Below are 24,514 nucleotides of genomic sequence, written 5' to 3' on the forward strand. Positions count from 1 at the left end.
GAAGCGCCAATCAGCTCTATGCCGCGCGGGCTGCTGGGAGTTGTAGTCCGGGCGTTTGGGAGACGCGGCGAGGAAGCGGGGCGAAGCTGGGAGCGCGGGACTACAAACCCCGAAGAGCACCGCGAGGAGCGGCGCTTCCGGCCCGGGCGGCAGCGGGGCCAAGGCCCGGGGCCGCGATGTGCCGGGGCCCGGCGGGGCAGCTCCGGCCGCTGCCAGGTACGGGCCGGGGGGGGGCAGGGCCGGGCCTGGGGGGGGGGGCAGCAGCGGGCGGTGGGCGGGAAGGGGCTCCAGGATCGGGGTCTGGGGGTTCCCCGGGGGTCGCACGGGGGCTGCAGGGGCCGGGCCCTGCGCGGCTGCCCCCACAGGCACCGCGGGTGCGGGGTGAGGGGGCCCGGGGGGAGGCCGGGCACAGCACAGAGCCCTCGCGTTGTGGTTTCACGGAATTATTGGGGTTGGGGAGGGCCCGCAAGGTTACCCCGTGCTGCCACCCCCCCCACCGCTGCCACCCGCTGGGCTGTGTCCCCGGGCACCCCGGGGCCGGTGGCAGCACTCCCCGGGCTGTGCGGGCCCCCCCGGGGCCTGCCCGGTTTGGCCCCCAGGTGAAGAGGTGAAGCTGCCAACAGGAGGGGCAGCGCTGTGGGGAGCGGGGTTCAGCGTTACCGAGCAGTGGTAGAATTTCGCCAAGCCTAAGCCAAGCCGCAGGGAGCAGGGCGTTGGGTCAGGGAGTGAACCTGAGCTGTGAGGAGTTCGGGCTGTGTGCCCCGGGGTGGCACTCACGCAGTGTGACCCTGTGTGTGTGTGCCTGCTCTGCCCCACGGGGAGCTGCTGTGGGCGCTTTCTGTGGCAGCTCCGTGCTGGTGGTTTTCCCCGGGGCGCCTCCGTTGCTGCTTTGCGGGCTGCTGGATACGCAGCGTTATGGATAGCTCGGGAACTATCCAAGGAGGGTGAGAAACTCCCGATTCCCTGAGAAGTGGGAGGTGGCTGAGCTGTCCCTGCGGATCCCTCGGGTCCCAGGCTCTGAGCTGTGTGCAGCAGGAGGTGCTTTGCTCCTCACCAGCGCGGGGATTGGCCGTGCGGGGCTTTTCCAGCTGGCTGGCCAAGTCCCCCCTGCTCCGCGTGCCTTTCTGCTTACCTCACTGCGAGCTGCAGGCACACAGCGGAAGGGACGATTTGGCCGGGGGAAGCTGCCTGAAGCTGTGGGGCTCGGGGCCCTGCTGCCCCCTGCCCCTGCGGGCAGCCTGCGGTGAGTGCTGGGGGCGGGCAGGGCGCTGCCGGTGAGCCCGGGCTGCTTCCCTCGGGGCAGCAGTGGGGGAACCGAGCTGTTCTCACAGCCCTGCCTAGATCAGAGTGAGGGCAGCAGGTACCTGAGGTCCAGCACTGGGTTAGAAGCGGTGCCTGCAGCTGGCTGGGGCTGCCCCATGCTCCTGTTGTGGTCCTGAGTGTCCTGAGGCTGTGTGACAGTGACCCCAGCAAGTGCTCCCTGAGGTTGTCCCCGCTGGTGTCAGACAGGTGAAACCCTCAGGATTCACAGAGGGAGAGCTTCTGGTGTGATGGTGGGGAGCTGCGGGGCGCTGGAGGGTGCTTCTGGCTGAAACTGGGTAGTGGCTGTGTGAAAGTGGAAGGGGCAACATCCACTGATTTCGTCAGCAATCAAGAATTCAGTGCTTATCTGTCTGAGATCTGATACTGCTAATTTAATGATACTTTGCCCAGCTCACCTGGTAGCAGCGAGGCACTGCAGTGTCTGTCCCTCACAGCGGGTGTCAGCTCTTTGGGTTGGGCTCTTCTGCTTGTTCTCAGTCAAAAACTACAAAAAAAAAAAGCCCATGAGACTGAGATTTGCTGGAATCTTTTATTTGTAAAGAAGCTGATGAGTTTCAGAAGGGTCCCTGATGTGATCTGGTTGCACCCAGAGGGCAAACAGGAGCACGGCGTGAAGTGTCAAAGCCCTGGAAGGTGTCTGGGGAGAGCAGGGGAAGGAAATGATGCGTGATCTTCTGCCCCGTGTCCTACCAGTCAGACAAGGTGCTCGTGTCATCGTCACGATGCTCTGTAACTGCCGGTGCTGAGCTGCACAAGCACTTGGGAAATGAACGCTATTTCCTCCAGAGGCACTGAGCAGGAGGCTGCAGGGACTGTCCTGTAGCAGAGCTGGTGTTTGAGCTCGGGAACCCTGCCTCCTTTAGAGACCTGGTGCTGAACAAGGCGGAAAGAACCTGCCCAAGGTGACCTGATGTCCCCTGCCACCTGCCCTGAGGAGCCCTGCACCTGCAGGAGCTGCTGAGGTGCCCAAGGAAGCGGGTGTTGTCCCCGAGCCCTTGTGCTACCAGCTGTTGGGGCAGCTCAGCTCATCTGGGGTAGGAATATTCCCCCGGTGATGTGCCAGCACTGCAAGGGACGTGTAACCCTCGTGGCTCTGCCTGCGGCGTGGTAAGAGGAACAGAAACTTGTGTCCTTCGCCGTCAGTGTCCGTCCCGTGGAGCCGGGGAGCTCAGCGCAGAGCGGGATGGCTCCGGGACTGCCCTTCCCACCCGGCCAGCCCAGCGGCCCCAGAGAGCCTCGGTGACCCCAGGGAGGGCAAAAGGAGAAGGAAGCAGACGCAGGGCACGGAGCTGAGCTCTGTTGCGTAAGGCCGGGATGTTTGCAGGTTTCTCAGCAGTCGCCTTGCAGCGGGGCGTTGCGCCCGGCAGCCACTCCCCCGGGGTGCCGTGTTTTCCCTGAGAGCACCCAGTGCCCTGCCAGCACCTCCCCAGGGGCACGGAGCCCAGCGCTGCCGCTGTGCCTGCGACAACAAGGTTCCCCCATCAGGAGCTGGCTCCAGAACCGGGACGAGGCAGCCAACGTGGCGTTTATGGAGGACACGAGCTCTGCCAGCCCTACGTCTCCCCGCGAAGCCGTGGCCGTGTCCCTGCGGTTGGCTGTGAGGACCTGCTGGGAGCAGCCAGGTGAGCGGGTGCTCGGGGCGATGCCCTGCAGCCGGGGGTGCCAGCAGCAGCCCCACAGGCACCCTCCTTCAGCAGGGCCCTGAAATCAGCCCGGCTGCCCCCACTGTTCCCCTCCCAGCTCCGAGGGGTGCTGCTGGGCTTGGAGGCAGCCAGCAGGGAGCTGCCTCATGCTGCCTCTCCTGGCTTCTGCAGTGGGGGAAAAAAAAAAAGAGTGCTGCTTTCCCCAGCTGTCTGCAACCAGCAGTGGTTGGGTTTTTCCTTCCCCGAGTTACTAAATGAGGAGTTTCGAGGCTTTTCTCCTCGCTGAGCCTCCGAAGCCCGAGCTGGTTGCTCTGTGTGGAAATGCTGAAAGCCGGCCCGGCCCTGCCTTGCATCTGGTTACCATCAGCCGCGCGGTTTGGTGAGCAGTGGGTTCCCACAGCTTCCTTTTTCCAGGGGAGATTTTTTCCCCTCGCTTTTTATGGTCAAAAGCGGCGCGGTTGCGCTAGAAAAACAAACAAACAAGCAAACTGCAGGCGAGGAGAGCCCGGATCACAGCCTCTGCAGCCTGGATCAGTGTAAAATCCCAGGGTCACCCCGTGGAGTCCCGGGCTGGAAGGTGGGAGCGCTCCCAGCACCCCTGACCTGCTGCCACCGGGGACTCAGGGGATTCCCGGAGCCCGCTGGTGTTCAGTCATCGAGGAAAGGCTGCAGACCGGAGGATCCCGTGACTTCCAGTAACTCAGTTATTCCTTCTGGGTCACAGAGCACACCCCTAACGTAAGGAGGCAGCTGGGAACTCGCCGTGTGGTTGTTGGCATCGCCTCTGCTCCGGTCCCAGAGGGCTCAGGTGCCAGGCCAGGGTGCAGGGACGCAGCAGGGATTTTGCTGATGCTGTAGGAAGCTGGTGTTAACTGCACAACCATCTCGGCTGCCTCCTTTTAGCTTTGCTGTCAGTTGGTAAAAGCCTTTCTCAGCCCCTCGAGGTGTGAAGGCATCCTCAGGGAGGTGCCTGCTCTGCTGCGGTGGTTCCTGCGTGCGGTGGTTGCCGAGATTTGGGCTGAAAACAGATTATTCCTGTGGTGGCTGGGGTTGTGCAGACCGGCTGCTGTCCCGCTGGAGATTTTTCCCATTGCTCGCATTCCTCTGGTTTCTGCTCAGAGCAGACACGAGCAGCTCCCCGCTGCTGGCAGGTAGGTCGCTCAGCCACGCTGCAGGGCTCGGGACGTGATTACGAGCAAGGAGGGGGAAGTCCCCGTGCTCCCTGCCTTGCTTTGGGTTTATCCAAGCTCTGTTAAGAGCTTGTGTTGGGTTTATCAAGCCAAGGTCGGCTCCTGCAGCCATTCCCTGGGCTTTGGGGCAGGGTGTGTGTGCAGCTACTGGGGAGGTAACTCAGGGGTAACTCCTGGGGCTCCTGCTCTTCTTGGGACAGCAGGGGGCTGCTAGCAAGTCCTAACCCCTGGGGATTTCGGGCTCCTCGCCCTTGGGTAGGAGAAGGCCGACAGCCCCCACAGCTTCCCGGTTGTTCTCCCAACAACTTCCCAGGCCCTTTGCTGGCGGCGGCTCCTGTCCCGCGGGGAGGGATTTGGGTTGTTTTAGTCAGCTGGTTTTGGCCAGCCTGCTCTCGCTGCAGATGTCTGTTCAGCCCTTGGACTCTGCTGCTGGCAGGAGAGCAAGGAGATTTAACCATACCTTGGGCAGAAGGGATCTTCTAGTCGGGATTTCTTCCTGAGCAGCTTACTCCTGGAGCGCCTGCGCAGCCTGGGACGGGCTGCAAGTGCCAGGAGTCCCTTCCTGCTGCCAGGGTGCCCGGGAGGAGAGCTCTGTGCCATGCCCAGCCTCTCTGCTGTGATGGAAACTTCTGTCCAGGCCAGAGGCATCTCTGTACGACAGCAGAGAGGCTCAGCTCCTTCCTGGGGGAGCAGCCTTGGTACCCGGCTCCCGAGGAGGCTGTTTGGGAGCATCCTGTGGGACCCAGCCAGCAGCGGGGCTCTGTGCCCTCAGCCAGCAGCAGGTTCCAGCAGAGGTTAAAGAAAGCCAGTCCCAGTGTTTCCGCAGGGTATTGTGCAATACTTGGCAAATTTGAGCCCATCTGAAGCCCTGTGTAAACAACCGAGGAAGAGAAGTGAGGAGCGAGCCCCTCGGCTGGCTTCTGAGGGGAGGTTCCTGGGCTTGGCCGATGACCCAGACCTTGCCGGCTGCTTCTGGGCACAACCTGTGAGTGGGATCCGGGATCACAAACGTGGTAATTCAGTGAGGTTTCTTCCTGAGGCAGCGGGATAAAGGTTTCACTGGGACAGCCTCGCATCCTTTCTGCCCTCCACGCGTGCACAGCTCCCTCGGCGCGCTGTAGGGTCAAGTTTGTGTCTGTGGCTTTAGCCCAAATCTGCCGTCGTGGTGTCGTGGTGTGCTCTGCTCTGGGCCTGCTGTGTCTGGCAGAGGCAGCTCCCTGTCGGGACCCTGCTGCTGATCCCTGCTGGGTGTGGGGTGCAGGGCAGCAGCAGGAGAGGTGCTCGGACCTACACTCAAACCGAGAGGGAGAGAGGGCCAGGTATGGAGATCGCGTAGGGCTGCTCTCTGCTGGGGCTGGGATGTGTGTCTGCAGTTGGAGCAGTTGCACACTTCTAGATTACGGGTATTCCAGTGTGTAGGTGATTAAGAAATCATTTTAAAAGACGCTGATTCTTTGAAAATTCCTCACACTGCTCAGGAGTGATTTGAAGGGGCTGACTTTGACCTTGCTGCTTGCTTCTGAAAATCCAGGGTTACATGAATTTAGGTAAATGCTTGGACTTAATGCTACCAAAGAGCGTTCTCTGAGCCCAGAGATACGTGCAGGGATCCTAACTCTCCTTCTGTCTGTCTGTCTTCCACAGAGCAAACTTCCCATGACTAACAAGTGCTGGTTGGATTATGAGCTCAAACAAGAACGCTCGCTACAATCGTTTCTCCAGTGGCACAACGAACATCACTACTTCTGAAAACACTAACGGGGTAAGCCTCGCTCTGAGCAGGGGCCGGGCTAGGGGCACTTCTCGTGTTCTCCTCCCTCCTTTTGAGGAAAGGAAGATGGCTGTTGAGGATTTGGTACTTTCTCCCCTTTAAAGGTATTAACAGATAAAAGTTGGGAATATATACTCTATATTTGTGTATATCCACAACTCAGGAGAGGTAGCAGATCTGCAGGCTGTGCTGCACTGACACACACTGACCTTCCTTCTGTCCATATTTCAGACAAGAATGGAAACAACTTTTGGGCCGGCCTACTCTGCTGTGACAACCATCACAAAGGGTGAGCACGTTTCATGTGTGGAGCTTCTCCCCGGGGCAGTGCGTGTGAATCCTAGCAGACTTTTCCTGGTTGTTTCACAGATCATAAAGCTGTTGGGAGAGTCACGAAGTGTTCCTTACAGACAGGTGCCAAGGTGCTGCTTTTAGTAGTCTGCAGCCCCAGTGTTATTTAATCACGGCATCAGATCACCAGACACGATGGAACAAGCATCCACGGGAATTTTCTCTTATTACACATTCTTTACAGTACCACTGGGAAGCCCGTGATGAAGTTAGGGTGGTACAACAGGGTCTGATACAGAGTTTAGTCCCAAATTTTCGCTCTCAGCCTGCCCGTGAGTCACTCTGGACACTTTAGTAAAACCCCCATGGCCGTTTTTAGCTCAGGCAGGAGGGGGTGCGGGTGTACCTGCTCATATCAAATCCTTGTGCTTTGTTCTTCAAAGCCTGGCAGCTGAGGAGTCTGAGCTCTGACACATGGCGTGAATGCAGGAAGAAATCTGGTTTCACTTGGGAATAAAAATATCCGTACTTTAGTAAAGATAAGAAACTGTGGCACTTGACACTGATTCAGATAAGGAAATGAGCTATTTGCTGGGAGGAGGTGATTGGATTGTGTTTGTACAGGGCTCTGGGATCTGGATGCTTTTGGACTCCTAAATATTTACATTTAAAACTTGATGAACTTCCGTAATACTACCTTTATCCAACCATCCCCAGTTTAATATAGCACGCGTCCTTTGTGCTACGAGAAATAGCCAGAGCTCCCTTAATCGAAGCAGTTTCTGATGGGTGACTGAGATATGTGTGAGTGTAAGGTTTCCTTTTAATAGTGTTCTTAACCTCTGGACCTGGACCTGGCAGAATGTTATCTGTGCTCTTTGCTGGGCAAGCTACCTTTGAAAGACTGTATGCTTTTCAGCAAGCTGTCGGAGATCAGGATTATCCTGGCTGCACTGAGGTGTCCAGGTCAGGAGCTGGAGTAGGGGAATCCCTTGTCTGTGCCTTTTCCAAGGAACACATAGAGTTTCAGATACCTGTAGCTTGGGAATGTCACCATGGAGCCTAATTTTTTATTTTTTTTAATTTGCATTAAAGCTGACGGGACCAATACTTTCAAGCAGCATCGTCGGACCCCATCCTCCTCCAGCACGCTCACCTACTCCCCGCGAGATGAGGACGATGGCATGGTAGGTGTTGCCAGGCCCCCCCTGGTGAATGGCTTAGCTGCTTGTATCTCACGTGAGAGACATCTGGTGCTCCTCTGGGCATCTCTGCCTCCCTCCTCGCTCGCATGAGCTGTGTTGTATCAGCTGCAGGTGCCTGCACTGAAGGCAGGACCAGCCTCTGCGTTTCCTGGCTGCTCCCATGGTTGGAGCAGTGGGGATCAGAGGCTGCTTCTGGCCTGGGGCATTAGGCTGGGACTGCTTGGAAATGGTGCGTGGTTACCAGGAGCTACACGTCCCCCAGACCTACCTGTGGGGATGCACCCACCTCCTGGTGTGAGCAGGGTGCTCTGACTGCCCTGGATGCAGGAGAACACAGAGCTGTTGGCAGCGAGGGCTGGGGTTGGGGCTGCTCAGCCTCCGTTAGAGCGTGCTGGACAGGCTGCCCAGCAGCACAGCCAGACATGCAGTTAGGACCAGAAAATATATTCCTCGTTCCACCTCCAGATGGGGCTTCTGACCAGAGGAGCAGGTTGGAAACCTGCAGAATGGGATGCCTGGCCCTGCGGGCTGTGCCCAGCTCCTGCATTACATCAGCGGGGGCTGCTGCCACACGGCGTGCCCGTGGCTCGCAGAACCTCTGCAGAAAGGCACTGCCCAGTTTGGCCTCCAGTTTCCTCATTCACCTCACACAGTTCTCAGTAACTTCTTTTGGGGGGAATTTACTGATCCAACAGGCCTTGGGGTTAGTTGCTTAAAGAGAAATTAGATTGACAAAATCAATTAAATCGAGATCAGCAACAGCAAAGCAAACCTCAGTGGGCAGACAAATAGCACTGAGACCTGCATCTTCCCGTGCCCGCAGTGCTCCAGCCGTATCTCATAGCCTCACGCTCCTGCTTGTGAGTTGAGCATGTGGGTAACAGACCCCTTGTCTCAGGGACTTGTAAACTTTGTCAGGTTAGGGGACCCAGCTTCAGAGCTAGGGAAAATGGATCACTGCTGCTGAATAAGTGAGGCACTGGCAGGGACTGGGGTCGCAGCACCAGTGTGAAGCTGCAACGCTTCTCAAAATACACTGACACCAGATTGCAAAAAGGCTTCATTGTCAGCATCCTATAAAGTTCCTTCTGTTGCTCAGAGATCTTGCTGTGTTTTATGTGAGCATGTGTTTGCTTTTCAAAAAGTCCTTTGAACATTTGGCTCGTGTCCTTGGCGCACGCAGCTCTCCCTCGCATCACTGACCCCGGGGTGCTGGACCACGGTTCCAAGGAGCCTGTGGCTGTCAGCACTGATCAGTGGGCTGAGCGTTGTGCTCCCTGCACCCTCTTCATGAGTTGTGCAGTTCTTATAGTATGGATGAGGACTTGTCTGAAGGTGCAGGGGACATTCAACTCATCCATGTCTGATGGAGAAGCTCCCCAGCTCCTTTGGAAACCCATGTAACAAACTGGGGTGCACAAAGATGAGGAGAAATTTCTCCTAGGACCTAGCCTCAGTCCTCTTGGACAGTATCAGCCCCTCTGCCCTGGAGTGCTAAATATTGTTAGGCAAAAACAGCAAAAGGACTGACAAGAGGGTCAGGAAGCAACCTGCAGCTTGTGTTGCTAACTGGCGATGAGCACCACAGCCCTGCTCTGCCTGCTGCTCCAGACAAACTTTCACTAACCCCTTCGTGAAGCTTTCGTTGCTTCATCAAGAATTAATCTGGGATTTCCCTTCCTGATCACCGAGTTTTCCCTCCTCCAGAAGCTGCCAAGGGTTTGTCAGCCCTCACAGGGACAGCTGGAGAAGAGTCAGAGCCCTCCTGTGACCCCTCTCCCCACTTCTTTCTTTTTAAAGCTTCTGTTAATGAAACCAAGAGCCGAGCAGTGTTCTGCGTGCAAGGTGGAGATTACTGAGCATCTGCTGCCGTCCCTGCAAGCAGTGCCATGTGCTCCCAGCCCCGCTATGCCTGTGGGGAACAGGAACGAGGATTGTGCTACAGCCTTCACCTAGGGGCTGCTTTTGTAGCTGATGTGATGGGAGGGGACTCGTTCAGGACTGAGTTAGCCCAGCTACAAGCCAGTCACCTTCCATCAGATGATGGTTGAGCTCTGCATGCCCTGAAGCTGGCCTGGGGCTGCTGCTGCCAGCCCTGCCTGCAGAGCCCTCCTGTGCCACCCTGCTCCCTGCCTCACCTCCGCACCAGGAGCTGTGCACAGTCACTCTCCTTATTTTAATAACTTCTGTTACTAGTGGAGGGAAATAATAAAATTAATGGACGCCCATAAAATTGATTTACCTCATAACCGTTCCTCCTCAAGGTTTACATATTTGACCAATAAACATGCCTTCTTTAAGGAAAAGAGCTTTATGCGTTGGCTGCTGAGCAGATGCAGCCTTTCTGAGCTCCTAGGATCCCAGGATCATAAAAATTATGAAGCTCGGCAGTGTGGAGAGCCAGCAGGATCCTGCTCTGCTCCTCTCCTGCAGCCCAGCGGGGGCTGTTCCCACCCTGCAGGATGGTCTGGCTCCTGGGGAGGTGGTCTCTGAAGCTCACATCTTGTGTTGCTGAGTTTCCTGCCTGCTCCGCTGGCCTCGTTCATTGTGTTTGCCTGCCCTTGGGTCTGCTGTTGCACGCTTTCTCTCCGGGTGAGCACGCAGAATGCAGCTCGGGAGGTTCAGACTGAGCAGGAGGAAATCGCTTCGTGCTCACACGGCAGCTCAGGGCAGCAGCCCGGGGTGCTGGCATCTCCTGCACGGAGCTCTCCCGGTTCCAGGTAGGCAGCGCCAGGGCTGAGGGACCCCAGGGGCAGGGAGAGCCCCTCTTGGAGCAGCAGCAGGGCCGCTGGAAAGAGCTTGGGAGGTGACAGTGGAGTCTGAGCCACTGAGTCTCCAGTTAAGCTTTGGTGCTGGGTTGCGTCCTGGCTGGTTGATGCCGCGCCGTTTGGGGTGCGCTACCGGCCGCTATTCCACGGCAGCATTCCCTCAAAGCCCACCCCAAGGCTGCCGTAACTGTGGGATTTTGCTTGATTGGTGCAGGCAGCGTCCACTTAGCTCTCCCCTCCCGAGCAGGAAGCGGCGAAGCCAGCCTGTTGCTGAATTGAATAGAAGGAAGTCTCCGCACTTACGCAAAGAAATTTGGCAGAAGCTAGATAGCGAGCGAAACAACAAGTGCTGCTGCAGAGATTAGAGAAATTGCAGAAGATGGGAGCTGTCTCGGGGGGAGGTTTGCAGAGCTTTCGGTGAAGGATTAATCCTGCCAAGCCTTTGCTTCGTGGGTGGGCACAGTAAGTAGCCAAACCAATGCACCTTTGAGAAAATTACGTGCCTGGGATGCAGATGTCGGCTCATGTTGGCCAGTTGGAGCTGGCTGGTGCCCGTCCTGTCCCTGGGGGTGCTGTGGCATCCCCAGGGGTGGCAGGCAGCAGCCAGGCACCAGGCACGCTGCTCCCTGGGGCCCTTCCTGCAGCTCGGCAGAGGGGCTGAACAAATGGAGCAGCCGAGTGTCGTGGAGGGGGGGCTGGACCCGAAGTCTCTGCGCATGGGGTTCCGGAGCGGGGGGGATTATCTGCAGTAACCAGGATTGGGTTTTGTCTTTTGAAGCCTCCGATCAGCACCCCGCGGCGCTCTGACTCTGCTATCTCCGTCCGCTCGCTGCACTCCGAGTCCAACATGTCCTTGCGCTCGACGTTCTCACTCCATGAGGAAGAGGAGGAGCCAGTAGGTATTGGGGATTGTCTGGAGGAGCAGTGTGAGGAAGTTCACTGTCAAAAGAGTAGCTTAGCAGACTCGTGCACGGAGCTAGAGCAGACAGGTTTTCATGTGGACTGGGAACTAAGTCTGGCAGTCAGGACCGTTGGTTATAATGGTGCTCTCACCACTGACTTCTGCAAGTTACTTTGCTTCCTTGTGTGCCATTTCCCCATACGTAAAGAGGGGACACTGGTGGCCTCACTCTGCTTCTCAGAAAAAACTCTAAGGCTTTGCAAAGTCGTGTGTGATTCCCCGGCTCTGCTACAGAGCAGCAGGGGGTTGTAAATCTCCAGGCTGGTGGTCTGGCCCCAGGCAGCAAGGCTAACACATTCCCCACTGATTCACAGCCCCCATCCTGCATTTAGGGCAGCGTGGCACCCCACTGATTTGATTGTAAGCCCCCAGGAGGGTGCAAGGAATCATCCACAAGTGACCCTTGCAGGGGGAGGCTACCTTTAAGCCACCCTCAGCTTGCGACCGGTGACTGACACCAGCCTGGGTGCATAAAAGGTCAGGAGGCGTTTTGCCACAGATCTGGGGTAAAAGTGTGTGTTTTGTATTTGGGAAGCCAAATACAAAAGGGCAAGATGTTTTAAAATGGCTACTGAACTCTGGGCTTACTACCAGGGACACTTACATTTGCATTTGTATTAACTCTTGTGCTCTCTGCCCCGCTCCCTCTTCTCTCCAGGAGCCACTGGTGTTTGCTGAACAGCCGTCCGTGAAGCTGTGCTGCCAGCTGTGCTGCAGTGTGTTTAAGGATCCAGTCATCACAACCTGTGGGGTAAGGCAGCTCTCTTCCAAATCACGAGCTTGGGTCCCACGGATGCCCTGTGTGACCTCCAGCCGAGCCCTGCCTGATGGTCCCCAGAGACTGCCAGCTTGAGTGAGCAAAGAGGCAGTGCCTGGCTGGGGGAAATTGGCCAGGGTGGGAGCAAAGATGCCGATGGACGTGTGGCAGGCAGGTTTTCCCACAGGGTGGCTCTGAATCAGTCTGCAGCAGGGTGTGAGGGCACCACAGTTAGCCAGAGAAGCCTGAGGCTTGCTCAGAACTCTGCTGCTTCTCCCAGTAGAGGAGTGCTGTTAGCCTCCCAGTCCTGGCCAAACTCAGGCTCCCTGGTGGGCTTGAGTGAGGTCAAAACTCCGTGTTCCCTGTCCTGCAGGGCTCTGCAGAGTGCTGCTGCCTTTTGGCACCCCAGAAGCTGCTGCTTTTCAGTTGTTCATATATAAGACAATGGCTTGCAGCTTCATTTAGTTAATGCTTGCAAAGGGATTTGACATCCGCTAATGAAAGGCACAGAGTATTATGAATATTCTTCTATATTCCATTTTATTGGGAATTTAATAGAAACTGTATATTATTCCTGCTTCTGTGCTACATGTGAAGAGAGATGGCTCTGTGACGAGATCACTAATGCTCCTGACATGCTTCAGAGTGCTCGGATGGAGCTCTAACAACAAGAGCAGAGAGCGGGATTGTTTATTGCAGGGGGGGTGCTATCCCCAAAGGTGCTGGAGGCTGGTGCAGTTCCACTGCATCATTTCAGTAAGCAGCTCTTCATGGAGACACTGAGATTTACTGGTTAATATGGAAAAAAAAAAAAAAGATTCTCCTGCAGGAAGCAGGCTGGCTTCATTTGCAGCCCTGGTTTGGCAGCTCTGGAGAGAGCACCATGCAGCTGTGCAGGGCAGGAAAAGGCCGCGTGAGCAGGGCTGCAGATAACAGCTCTGAAGGGCGACTTGCAGCCCTTCCAGCACTGCTGCCAAGCCCCGGCCCTGCGGCACGGGAATGTGGCTGAGGAGGCCCCAGGGGACCCAAGGGTGAGCTCGGGACCAGTGAGATGCTGCAGCCTTTGTGCCTTTCTTTATATTCGTTAGCATGTCAGATTGAATTTGCCACTCTATCAGGTTAAACTGTTGCTGTACATTTCTGCTGTAAGCACAGAGAGCTACTTCAAGTGGCAAAATTTACAGTGCGTTTGATGGGTTTACAAACCAGCTGTCCCATGCACCTGGCAGCAGGACAGCTTCACCAGAGGAGCTACAGAAGAGTGCATGCAGTGAACCGACTGGCCAAAACAGGGAGAGGCTGGTGTTCTTCTCCTTGGAGGCTTCTCAGGAAAATGAGAGGAGTAACACGGGCTAAAGTGAAGGGTGAAGTAGAGAAACTGTGTGCGGACTTGAAGGGTGGGAGTTGCAGCATGGCAGAGCATCTCCCTGGCTTTAGCTTGCACCATGATTGTGGCCTGATCCTGAACGGGGCAGGATCCTCAAAGCACCAAACCACGTGCTTGGTACTTCTCAGGCGCAGGACCTGTGTTGGAGTCTCAGCTGCCTGCAAGCTGCCCCCTCTAGGCTGGTTTTTGCCCTCTGCTGCAGACCCAAGAGTGCCCCGAGCTATAAAACAGGCAGAACAGCTGCTGAGGCCCTTGTGCCACAGGCTGTGGTACCTCCATCCTTCCCCATCGTTAGCCACAGGGGGTAATTTATCTTACATTGTTTACACTGACACTGCTGTTCTCTTTGTCTCCACAGCACACGTTTTGTAGAAGATGTGCCTTAACATCTGGTGAGTACACAACTGTTCTCCTGTGATGCAGCCAAAACGCTGCCATTTTCTGGTTTGTTTGCTCTCACTTAAAAAGAAACCTGCAGAAAGAAGGGCTTAAAGCAAGCTGTCAGTCCCAGGCTACCACTGCAGCAGCAAGTTACTGGGCTGGGGGCTGTGCAGCCCTGAGCTCCCATGGTATGCGCTGCAGCATGGGCACCAGGGGGCTGGGCTGGCCCTTGGGCACGGGATGTTCTCAAATCCAGGAACAGGCCATGGATAATCCCAGGATAATGTGCATCTCGCCCAGCCTTGACCCATTGATTTCAGAGTGAAAGCTTTCTGTGGCTGCCTGTCCAGGGAACAAGGGGCTGTGTTTGGCCGAGGCCCAGCAGAGCCCTCCTCCCCCAGCCCATTAGTGGCAGCTCCCCATCCCCACAAGCAGCGGCTCACGGGGCTGCTCGGGCTCCCCCAACTCTTCCAGGAGCCTGGTGGAGCCCAAGTGCCTGGCTGCCAGCCTGCCCCGAGCAGCTCCCGCTTGGTTTGGGCTCTGTGCTGTGAGTACTGTGCTTGGCACGAGCTCCTGCCCATCTTGGAAAGCCGCTCAGCACAAAGCTGGGCCGTTCACGTTGCCAGAACAACAAGCCCCAAGGAAGCTCCCCGAGGAGCCCAGCAAACAGTAGCTCTTTCTGCCTCGGGATGTTCATCTTCCACATGTCAGGGGGTCCCTCTGCTTCGCATGCCAACTTCTCTGTCGCTGCGCTGTCCTACATCTATCCCAACCAACAAATTTGTAGCAAAAGGCTCTGCAATTGCAGTCCTGCATTGCTCCTGCCCTCAGAGCTCGTCTTCACTGTTAGCAGTGGTGCTGAGCCCCAGGTTTGGGTGGGAGACTGGGTTATGTGTGGGCACCAGCAGCTCTGGGGACACTGTCTGTGAATAATCTCGCACTTCAGCAAGCACGAGGCAGTCTGACTCAGCATGGTACTCCTGCACTGGCAGCTAGCTTGAGTTAACAGGGATGGACATCAACTGTAAGTGCTCACCAAGCTCCAAGGCAGAGCAGAGCCAGTGGTTTGCAGATGTTCTGTGAATATTGTGGCTCCATGGCTGCTGTCACCAGCCTGGGAGTTGGCTGGCTTGGCTGGAGAAGGCAAAAGAATAAAATCTCCACACGGAGACTCTTTGAAACACTCCCGCTGTGTCCCAGCCCTTGCTGACTCTCTTTTTCTTCCCCACCTTTTAGAGAAGTGCCCCGTGGACAACGCCAAACTGACTGTGGTGGTCAACAACATCGCCGTGGCTGAGCAGATCGGGGAGCTCTTCATTCACTGCAAGTATGGTTGCCGGCCCGCAGCCAGCAGCAAGCCCGCCGCCTTCGAGGTGGATCCCCGTGGGTGTCCGTTTACAATTAAGCTGAGTGCCAGGAAGTAAGTGGCTTGTCACCAGCACGCAGCCTCACGGGGAACAGGCTCTGCCCCCAGCACTTGCTGTTGTATCCGAGCTGCCCGGCGGCTCCTAGGGACAGGGCAGCTCCCATCTGCAGCGCCCTGCTGGGGTGTGCGTGGTGTGGGAATGGGCAGGGTGACTCGAGGGGACAATTTTTTCCACTGCATCTCAGTCTTAGCGTGGGGGCAGATGGGCTGGTCTCAGGGAAAGTGACTGTTCTCTGCTCACGGCTTGCCTGATGGTCTCAGCATCAGGGCAGGGGACACAGCGTGAAAGGAGCCACCTCACATCCTGGGGGAAACACTGGGACTGTGCTCAAGCAAGGACTTTGGGATTCGTTTTGTAAAAGGAGCCAGCGTGGTTGTATCCTGGGAACGAGCCTTCTGAAATGCACTTCCCTTCCCATCCTCAGTGTATTCACTCTCTTCCCTATCACCTGGCCATTATCTGCTGCTGCGAGATGTTGGGAGCCTCAGCCCATCGGCTGCAAGAGCAGCTGCTCCCCGCATAAATGCAGCCTATTGCTCTCAACTTGCTAGCCAGATGAGAATTTAAAGCTGGCATCACAGTGTTAGGACAGGAGGCTTTGATCACCTGACAGTGTCACAGGCCTGGTTAGCTCCTTTCCTGATGATCTGCGGGGTTTCCGTTCATTTTTCACTTGTTGCTGATTTTCCTTCCTTTTGCTTTTCTCCGTGGGCAGAGACCATGAAAGCAGCTGTGATTACAGGCCCGTTCGCTGCCCCAACAACCCCAGCTGCCCGCCTCTCCTGAAGATGAACCTGGAGGCACATCTGAAAGAGTGCGAGCACATAAAGTGTCCCCACTCCAAGTACGGGTAAGGAGCTGGTGCTTTCAGTGGGAAGCAGCTGCAGTTTTTCCACTGGTTTTGATGGCTCTAAGATTGGGCTCGTGGTGACACCATCTTCTGTCTCTTGCCCAAAATCTGCTGCTCCTTGCAGCTACCTAGACAGATATTTCGGGGACAGAGCCCTGGCCAGAAGAATTGGAACTTCCTGGCCTCTCTGTCACCCTGCAGTCACCTGCACCCAGCAGGGTGGTGAGCCACAGTGCCACTGCTCCTGGGAGGAGGAGCAGAACAGCTGGGGACCCACGGAGCTGGAGCCAGCTGAGCAGCTCTCTCGCACTGGGAGCACTGCTGCAGCCAGCTCCTGCCTTCCCCCTGTAGGTGCACATTCATAGGAAACCAAGACACTTACGAGACCCACTTGGAGACGTGCAAGTTTGAGGGTCTGAAGGAGTTCCTGCAGCAGACGGACGATCGCTTCCATGAGATGCAGGTGGCGATGGCCCAGAAGGACCAGGAGATTGCCTTCCTGCGCTCCATGCTGGGGAAGCTCTCGGAGAAGATTGACCAGCTGGAGAAGAACCTGGAGCTCAAGTTCGGTGAGTCTGCGAGTAGAACAGCCACCAATGCTGCTACGTTATACACGTTTCATGCACGTCTTTGCCATGCCCAGCCCTGACTTGCTTCTAAAATCTGCCAGGTCTTCAGCATCTAAGTACAATTTGCATTAGAGCAGCAGACACCTGCCTGCTTTTCCCTCCTCATTTGGAGGTTAGGCAGCTGGGGGTGTTCTCTGCCTGCTCCCCTGAATGCTGTAAGGGCCTCTGCAGTGACCGTGGGCCTCTCCATCTCTCGTAGATGTGCTGGACGAGAACCAGAGCAAGCTGAGCGAGGACCTGATGGAGTTCCGCAGGGATGCCTCCATGCTGAACGTGAGGATGGGGCTGGGCCCGGGGGCGTTGGCAGGGCTTGCGCTCAGTTAGCTGCTGGTCTGCTACTTGTTAAGCTTCTCCTGCGGTGGGGGAGCCTTTGGGGTTCCCTCCAGCTTGCTGGCTCTGCTTCCCCCAGGTTTGGTTTGTTTTTACTGGGGCTGGGGGTGGGTGAAGGTTTCCTCTAGGCTAAGTTAAAGGTGGCTCAGGGGGTGTGTTCTGGGTGCTGCATCGAGGCTGTTGTTTTAATCGGTTCTGCTGCCTTTTCTCAGCCTCTTGCTGCTCTTGAAATGTTTTAACAGAGGAAAGTACCCGTGCTGCAGAGAGCCCTCTGCTCCAAAGCCTGGGCACTCCTCTGCCTTTTACAGTAGCCAGGGACAGTGCGTCCTCCTTGCCTGCAGAGAAAGCAGGCAGACAAGCAGATCCCTGCTAGCAAGCTGGGAGTGAGAGGTGTCTCATGATTTTGGACCTCATTCAAGCACTGATGTTGGATAGACATTCTTCCCTAGCTCCAGCAGGCTGCATCCCACTGGTTGCACTGACTGGGAGGAGCTCGCCCTGGCTTACCTAAGCACACTGATGAAGTGGGTCCTCGTGGATGCAGCAGGGACTGGGCTGTGGAGGAGGCTACAAAGAGACCTTCCAGTTCTTCAGCAAAATGGGCTTCAAAAGCCCAGCTGAACAAACAGCCCTTGTAACTGATTTGATTATTTTTAGCAGTTTGGTGAATGGCAGGGGAAGGACACTATGCTCTGAGAGGTGTTTCTGTGCCTGCTTGAATACTGAAGAGTTGAGTGCAGGTCCGAGATGCTGTCAGAACTCCGTGGTCTCTGGAGAGAGGTGACAGGGAGGGAGGCAGCCCTAGAGCAGGAGACCTCCACTCGTAGAATGAGTCAGCTGCTAAGGGAGGGCATGCACGGGGAGGCAAGATCTGTCCAAGGGCAGGAACAGTTTTAGCAGTGGCTGGGGACAATCTGAAAGCCATGCTCAGAGGGGCAAGCTGCTGTTGATAGCTCTGCAGCTCATGCAGCTTCTTCTGTTTTTCAGGATGAGCTCTCCCACATTAATGCTCGACTCAACATGGGCATCCTTGGATGTGAGTATGCACAGTTCTCCTCCGCTCGGGCTGGTTTGGGGTGATGGCAGCGAGGCTTTTTAGGCTAGGTCTCTGATACGAAAAGTACCAGTTTATAAAAAGTACCAGATATAAAAAGTACCAGTTTCCTGCGGTGGAAGCAGTGAGTTGTTTGCAGGATCAACACCGCTGCAGGAGACTGGTGGGAGATGGTTTGCCAGAAGCAGTGGCCAAATGGGCACTAACTCAGTGCTGCGGGGTTCCTAGCTGCTGGAGATGTCCCTAGATCCAGCCTGGCAGTTGCATGAGGGAGACGAGTCCTGAGGCTCAAAGCAAAGATAAATCAATGTGCTGGAAGGATGGGACACGAGACTCTCTGGCCAGACTGCTGCAACAGCACGGGGTGTGAGGAGAGTGCCGGGCTGCTGCAGGGAGCCCTGTCCCCTCCAAACTGCCCCCGATGTGGTGCAGCATCCTTCTCCCCCTCTAACCTGCCCTCTTCTTTCCCTAGCCTATGACCCTCAGCAGATCTTCAAGTGCAAGGGGACCTTCGTGGGACACCAGGGCCCTGTCTGGTGTTTGTGTGTTTACTCCATAGGAGATTTGCTCTTCAGTGGCTCTTCAGACAAAACCATTAAGGTAAGGGCCCTGCCTCCTGTTTTGTGTTCCAGGTGGGACAGAAGCTGAGTTCCAGTTCAGCCGGGAGGCTGAGAGGGGTGTTACATCCCGAGGTTTCTCCTGAAACCTTAAATTAATCTTTGCAATTATAATTGGGCAAAATCTACTTTGGTTTTGCTGTGAGGAAATGTTACATGATAGGGAAATCGAGAGACAAATAGTGCTTTTTGTGAAACCCTGGTGAGAATCTCGTTCTTGCTGCTTGTCTTTTTGCTTTATGTGGTGTCTAGTGCATCTACGCCTATTTCAGCTTCTGCTTTTATTTTCCATTGTTACAAAAAGTCATATTAGAAAAAACGTTTTTCCCTGGTAAAACGTGTCCTTTTTCCATTTTATGGCATGTTTGTTTTTCTTCGCCCTGTTTTCAGTAACTCAAACTGACAGCACTGCTCCAGTGCCACCTAAACAACAGTTCCCAGTGTCACCGTGTTGGCTGCTGGCTGAGCTGGGGAGCTGTGCCACGAGCCCTGCCAGCAGCAGGGCTGTGGTTCAGGTTTTTTTGAGGGAGAGCAAAGCCACATGGAAGAAAATGGACATTGCTGCATTTTAGTGAAAGAGAACAGCTTTCTGCCCTGTCCTGGCTGCTCTGGGCACCGCCCAGCCAAGTGAGCACCACGTTCCTGCCTTCACTCTGGAGAGGAAGCTTAACCCTGCCACCACAGGGTAGAATTACTCTGTGGTGGCAGAGCAGGCCGTGCTGTGCTGCTTGAGCCCCAGGGACAGGGTGTGAAATGCTAAAACAGGAGGCTGGGAGCTGCTGCTGTGGTTCAGTGTGGTGTTTTGGCCTGGGGCTGTGAAAGGCGGTGCTGGCGAGGGCTGGTGCGTGCTCCTCTTCGGTGCCTCTTGTTAACTTCAGCCTGACCCTTTGCAGTAAATTTCCTTTCCTAGACATGCTTATCTGTGCCTGGGAGCCAGGAACACAGGTGCCCAGATGACACAGTCTGTTTCCTCCTTTCCATGCTTTTGTGGCTTTGCTGACATCCTGCCCGGCTCCCCAGCTGCCGTGTGTGCAGGCGTGTGACCCGCTGCTGCCTTGTGTTTCCTGGTAGGTCTGGGATACCTGTACCACATACAAGTGCCAAAAGACCCTGGAGGGTCACGATGGAATTGTACTGGCTCTCTGCATCCAGGGGTGAGTGGACAGGGACACGTGCCCTGCAGGAGAGGGTTGCGAGCACTGGGGGCTCCCGAGCATGTCCTTGCGGTTCCCACCCTAAGTCCTGCACGTGCCAGGGTTGTGCACGTGTTTCAGGGTGTGGGTGGTGGGGAGAGGAGGCCTGCTGGTTCGCAAGGTCCCAGATCTCACCTTTAGATGAACCTCTTCATAAATCTCGCATCTTGCCTCTTTGCTCTTTAAAAATTGACGAAGCGCCTATCTCCGTGGCTTCCCCTGCTGTCCCGCCTTCCTTCCCTGCTCACCCATGGGGTGCTGGGCTGCTGCTCGAAGAGACAAACCAGCCTGGCCCCCCCACAAGCCCAGACTCTGCTCCTGGGGCTGCTGCCTTGGGTCTTGGCCCAGTGAGGCTGTGGGACTGCGGCTCCTCGCCCAGCACGGTGCCTGGGAGCGAGCTGGGGCCCTGCACTGGCTCCTCTCCGTCGCTGACCTCCTTTTGTTTTGTGGTGACATTTCAGGAACAAGCTGTACAGCGGCTCTGCTGACTGCACCATTATCGTGAGTACCCAGGACCCCTGCCCTGCTGGGGGGTGGAGATGTGAGATTTACAGGCAGCCCCGAGCTCTTGTATGGCAGGAGCTTGCAGCCTTTTTCCTACGGAGCTCTTCGGCTGCCAGTGGTGTAGGATTGATGTCCCGTGTGTGCTTTATCTAGGGCCTTTAGCCAACTTCCTTGTGGGTTGTGTTTAGGTGTTCCTGCTGCCTGGATGTCCCGCTCCCCTCCTGCATGGGGAGCTCTGGGGGCTCTGGGCTGGGGCAGGGTGAGGCCAGTGGCTCCCCCAAATGCCCTCTCCTGCCTGTTTTCTCTCCCCTCTGGAGGCAAAGAGGAAGAGCTGCAGCACAAGGGGCCTGCCCCTGCCCCTCACGGGCACTCTTCTTCTCCTTTGCAGGTCTGGGATATTCAGAACCTGCAGAAAGTGAACACGATCCGAGCACACGACAATCCTGTTTGCACTTTGGTCTCCTCGCACAACATGCTGTTCAGCGGCTCCCTCAAAGCCATCAAGGTAGAGCTCGGGGGTGGCTCCTCTTGATCCAGTTGGGGGCTGATGCTACAAGCTGTCAGGTAGCAGTTTCCAAGCAGGAATAAGGTGGCATTTTGGTCTTTAAGCTGGTTGCTCCATTCTCCGGAGCAGCACAGAAAAGCCCAGCTACACGGAGCAGCCAGCACTGCAGAGGTTTAGCCTGTGCTTGGTGCTGGCCAGAGATGCTGGCTGAGAAAATGTTTGTTTTTTCCAACCCTGTCAACCTGAGGCTGCAGGTGGAGTTCCTTGGCAGTTCCTGAGTGCGTGCATCCTTGAGCCCCCAACAAGCCTGCTCAGAGCATTGCAAATTGTGAGCTGGCTGCTGCTTCAGGCTGCCTGTTTTGAACCCCCCCTCCGAAGGATCTTGAATCTGCATTCTTTTCCTAAAACATGCAGAAATAAGGGAACAGCTTTGCAAGCTGCCCTTTAAAGCCTTGGCTAGATTCCCGTGGTTCTGCTTCCAGCTCCTGGTGAGACAGCTTCTGGGAGCGTCCATCTGTAGGAGAGCGCATGCTCTTTTCTTCAGCTGGGGCCCGGGGTGCTTCAGCTGTCTGCAGAGTGCGTGGGGCTGGGGTGACAGCGCTGAGCAGCAGGAGAACGTGGGGCCTTTCCTTGTGGTCATCCTCAGCCTCTTGCTGCCCGGTGAGCCGAGAGGTCAGCAGCACTGCTGGGAGCAGCGGCGTGAGCTCCATCAGCCTCTGCGTGCTGAGGGCTTCAGCAGGGCTTCTCCAGGAGCTGTGGGAATGGAGCCCTGCGTCCTGGGGACAGGCTGCGAGGGGAAGTCCAGAGCAGGGTTTTACTCTGGTTTTGGTTTAGGTTTTCCAAGCCCAAGGCTCTGTTAAGGAAAGGTCTCTGCCTGTGGTAATGCAGGCTCTGAGCTAGTTCTCCCAGACCCTCAGGGAAGAGGCTTATTCTGCCTCGTTTTATCTGCCAGGCTGTGGGCGCAACTGATTCCCACGAGGCAGGAGAATGAGCACAGGGCTCCATTTGGTGAGCTCTCAGGGCCCTGTGACTGACTGCGTGTTTGTGCTCTCCACAGGTCTGGGATATTGTGGGAACCGAGCTCAAGCTGAAGAAGGAACTGACAGGTCTCAATCACTGGGTGCGCGCGCTGGTGGCTTCTCAAAACTATCTCTACAGCGGATCGTACCAAACAATCAAGGTGAGCCTGGTGGCAGTCCTGAGCCGTCAGCTGTCCCTGATACACATCTGTGCTCTGCAGCCTGGGCTGGTTGGGCAGGACAAAAGGCTCGGATGGGAGGGCGCTGCTGCAGCATTGCTGGCACGCGGGGTTTTACTGTGCTGATCCCATCAGTGCGGGCACAAACGCGGGGCTCTGGCTGGTCCCCGTGCGTGCAGCTGCTCGGGGATGCTCGCTGAGATGAAACACAGCCTCACAGCCACGGCGCCTCCCGCTGCCCCTGCAGCTGCTGCAGCGCTATCTGTGCTGCCAGTCCTGCTGATAAGAGGAGAAGGTCACTGCCTGGGTGCAGAGTTACCATCAATCTGCGTGTGGTTTCCGAAATGCTCTCGTCTGTCTTGGCTCAGGCTTTGATGAATAGCTCACCTCTCAGCATCTGGGTGACACGAGAGAATCTGAAGTTTCCCTCCTCAGTTAATAAATCCCTATTAATTTGCCTGCATCAGTTTCTAGTGCTATCAGGGACTGGGTTGCGTGTGCATGTGTGTGCATAGCCACACGCACAAAGCATGCGATCTCTATAATTTTTTCAGTCTTGATGTCCAAAGTTGGGCAGCTAAATAAGGCAGCAGGACTTTGCTCATCAGTGCTGACTCTTTCAGATCTGGGACATCCGGAACTTGGAGTGTGTGCACGTGCTGCAGACGTCAGGAGGCAGCGTGTACTCCATCGCTGTGACAAACCACCACATTGTGTGTGGCACCTACGAGAACCTCATCCACGTAAGGGCTGCGGGGTTTGATGCCTGTGGTGGCCTGGGGCTGGGGGAGATGGGCAAGGAGATGGGACGCTGGTCAGACACGGCACATCCAGAGCATGGGTGCGCAGCGCCTGTCCTGGAGGTGAGCACCACCAGAAGGTGGTGGCCTGCAGCCCAGTGTGGTCCATGAGCCTGCTCCCCTCCTGCAGGTCTGGGACATAGAGACAAAGGAACAAGTCCGCACGCTGACCGGCCACGTGGGCACGGTTTACGCCCTCGCTGTCATCTCTACGCCGGATCAAACCAAAGTCTTCAGCGCGTCGTATGACCGGTCCCTCAGGGTACGTGTCCGGGGGTGTGCAGCTGGAGCACGGGCAGCACTGTGGGCATGAGGGAGAGGGAGGACGGGGAATCCTCTTCCCTTCCCACCACATGGCCCCACTTTTAATTCGCCATCTGGTCCAAACCCTGCGGCACTCGGCGTGCTCTTCCCTCCCGCTGCGAGGGTTGGGCCAGAGCCCTGTGCCCCACGCTCGGCTCACGCCTCCTGTGTGCCCACAGGTGTGGAGCATGGACAACATGATCTGCACTCAGACACTGCTGCGGCACCAGGGCAGTGTCACTGCCCTTGCAGTCTCCAGGGGCCGCCTGTTCTCCGGCGCTGTGGACAGCACTGTAAAGGTTGGTTTCCTCCGGCTTCTGGGTGGTCTGGGCTCTGCCAGTGCTAGAACTAGGGCGTAAATTGAGGTAGGAGCTGGCTTCAGACAAACAAGGGGATGGTTCTCAAAGGGTGGGAGGTTTAACTCCTAGCAGAGGGTGTTACCGAGTCTCTCTTTGGGCTTTCAGCATCCACAAGATGACGAAGAGCAGCCCACAGAGCAGCTCAGAACAGTCACTGCCATGGGTTCCTCTTGTCTCTCCACAGGTCTGGACGTGCTAGGAGAGCGCCGCACTAGTCCTGCACACTGAAAGACCAAAAACTCCCCTCCGTCGGCCTGCTGGGTGACTAACACCACTACAAACGACTGCTGCAGCTCCTCCCCGCACCGACCACTGCCTGCCGCTGCCCAGCAGCGCTCAGGACGTGCCCGTGGATGCTCCAGGTGTTCCCTCAGGTCTGCCGGGCATAGCTGGAAACGCCGAGGAACCCAGTGGGGCGCCGGGGCCTCCCTCAGGGCAGCGTGCTCTCCTCCACCTGCCTCCCAGAGCTGGGGAGCAGCCTCCGGAGTGTGGGGCTGGCTGCTGGACCTCCCCAGCCTGCACCCCCCCGTGGGACGCAGCAGGGCCCTGGGCAGCGATGGCACCGAGCGGTGCGGGTGGTCACCGGCGGGGGCCACCGGTCCCTTTGTAAATGTAGGACTGAGCGTTAGGCCTCGCCCTGGGGTGGGTCCCTGACCCCTTTCTGTTTCTAGTATTTAATTTTACTGCCAAGATGTCAGGCTGATCCATCTGGAAAGAGGTGTTTCCTTGAGTAGCCAGGTACGATTTTTACGCCACAGCTAGTTCTCAAATCAAGTAACACAAGCCCATGGTTTCACCACCCTGTAATAATGGTCTCCACATTAAAGAGAAAAAAGCCTCCGTTGCATTTTTACTCACATTTTCTACTGTTTTTAAGATTGTAATATAGATTTGATTATTTCTTCATTGACAATAAAAGTGGAAAGAGTTCTTCCTGGCCAGCGTGAGTTATTGCAGGCGGGAGCACCCGTCCTGTCGCCGCGCCCCCCCATCCACCCAGGACCTGTCCCCCCACGGGTGGGCACCGAGGCAGGGAGACTTCCAGCCACAGCGCACCCAGCTCCCCTC

The 24,514-nt window shown here is 56.3% G+C and overlaps 1 protein-coding gene across 4 annotated transcripts; it reads left to right on the plus strand.

Moving 5' to 3' along the window:
• The first annotated feature begins 64 nt into the window (after positions 1–64).
• Positions 65–24,376, plus strand: TRAF7 (TNF receptor associated factor 7). 4 transcript variants are annotated; one of them, XM_005028838.6, is made up of 22 exons: positions 80–216; positions 2,809–2,945; positions 5,801–5,918; positions 6,159–6,216; positions 7,314–7,405; positions 10,970–11,086; positions 11,811–11,903; positions 13,655–13,688; positions 14,914–15,097; positions 15,820–15,954; positions 16,306–16,523; positions 16,783–16,856; positions 17,901–17,949; positions 18,440–18,567; positions 19,656–19,738; positions 20,239–20,278; positions 20,670–20,786; positions 21,844–21,966; positions 22,608–22,727; positions 22,915–23,046; positions 23,267–23,386; positions 23,631–24,376. In XM_005028838.6, exons 3-22 carry the CDS (start codon positions 5,838–5,840, stop codon positions 23,643–23,645), a joined length of 2,013 nt encoding a protein of 670 aa, XP_005028895.1. In that variant the 5' UTR covers positions 80–216; positions 2,809–2,945; positions 5,801–5,837; the 3' UTR covers positions 23,646–24,376. The 4 variants fall into 4 exon arrangements, with proteins under 4 accessions (XP_027324633.1, XP_005028895.1, XP_012963446.1 ...); XM_027468832.3 differs by lacking the exon at positions 2,809–2,945 and having other exon boundaries at positions 65–216; XM_013107992.4 differs by lacking the exons at positions 80–216; positions 2,809–2,945 and adding an exon at positions 1,124–1,243.
• The last annotated feature ends 138 nt before the right edge of the window (positions 24,377–24,514 follow it).

This window comes from Anas platyrhynchos, chromosome 15 (genome assembly GCF_047663525.1).
Source record: "Anas platyrhynchos isolate ZD024472 breed Pekin duck chromosome 15, IASCAAS_PekinDuck_T2T, whole genome shotgun sequence".
Lineage (NCBI taxonomy): Eukaryota > Metazoa > Chordata > Aves > Anseriformes > Anatidae > Anas > Anas platyrhynchos.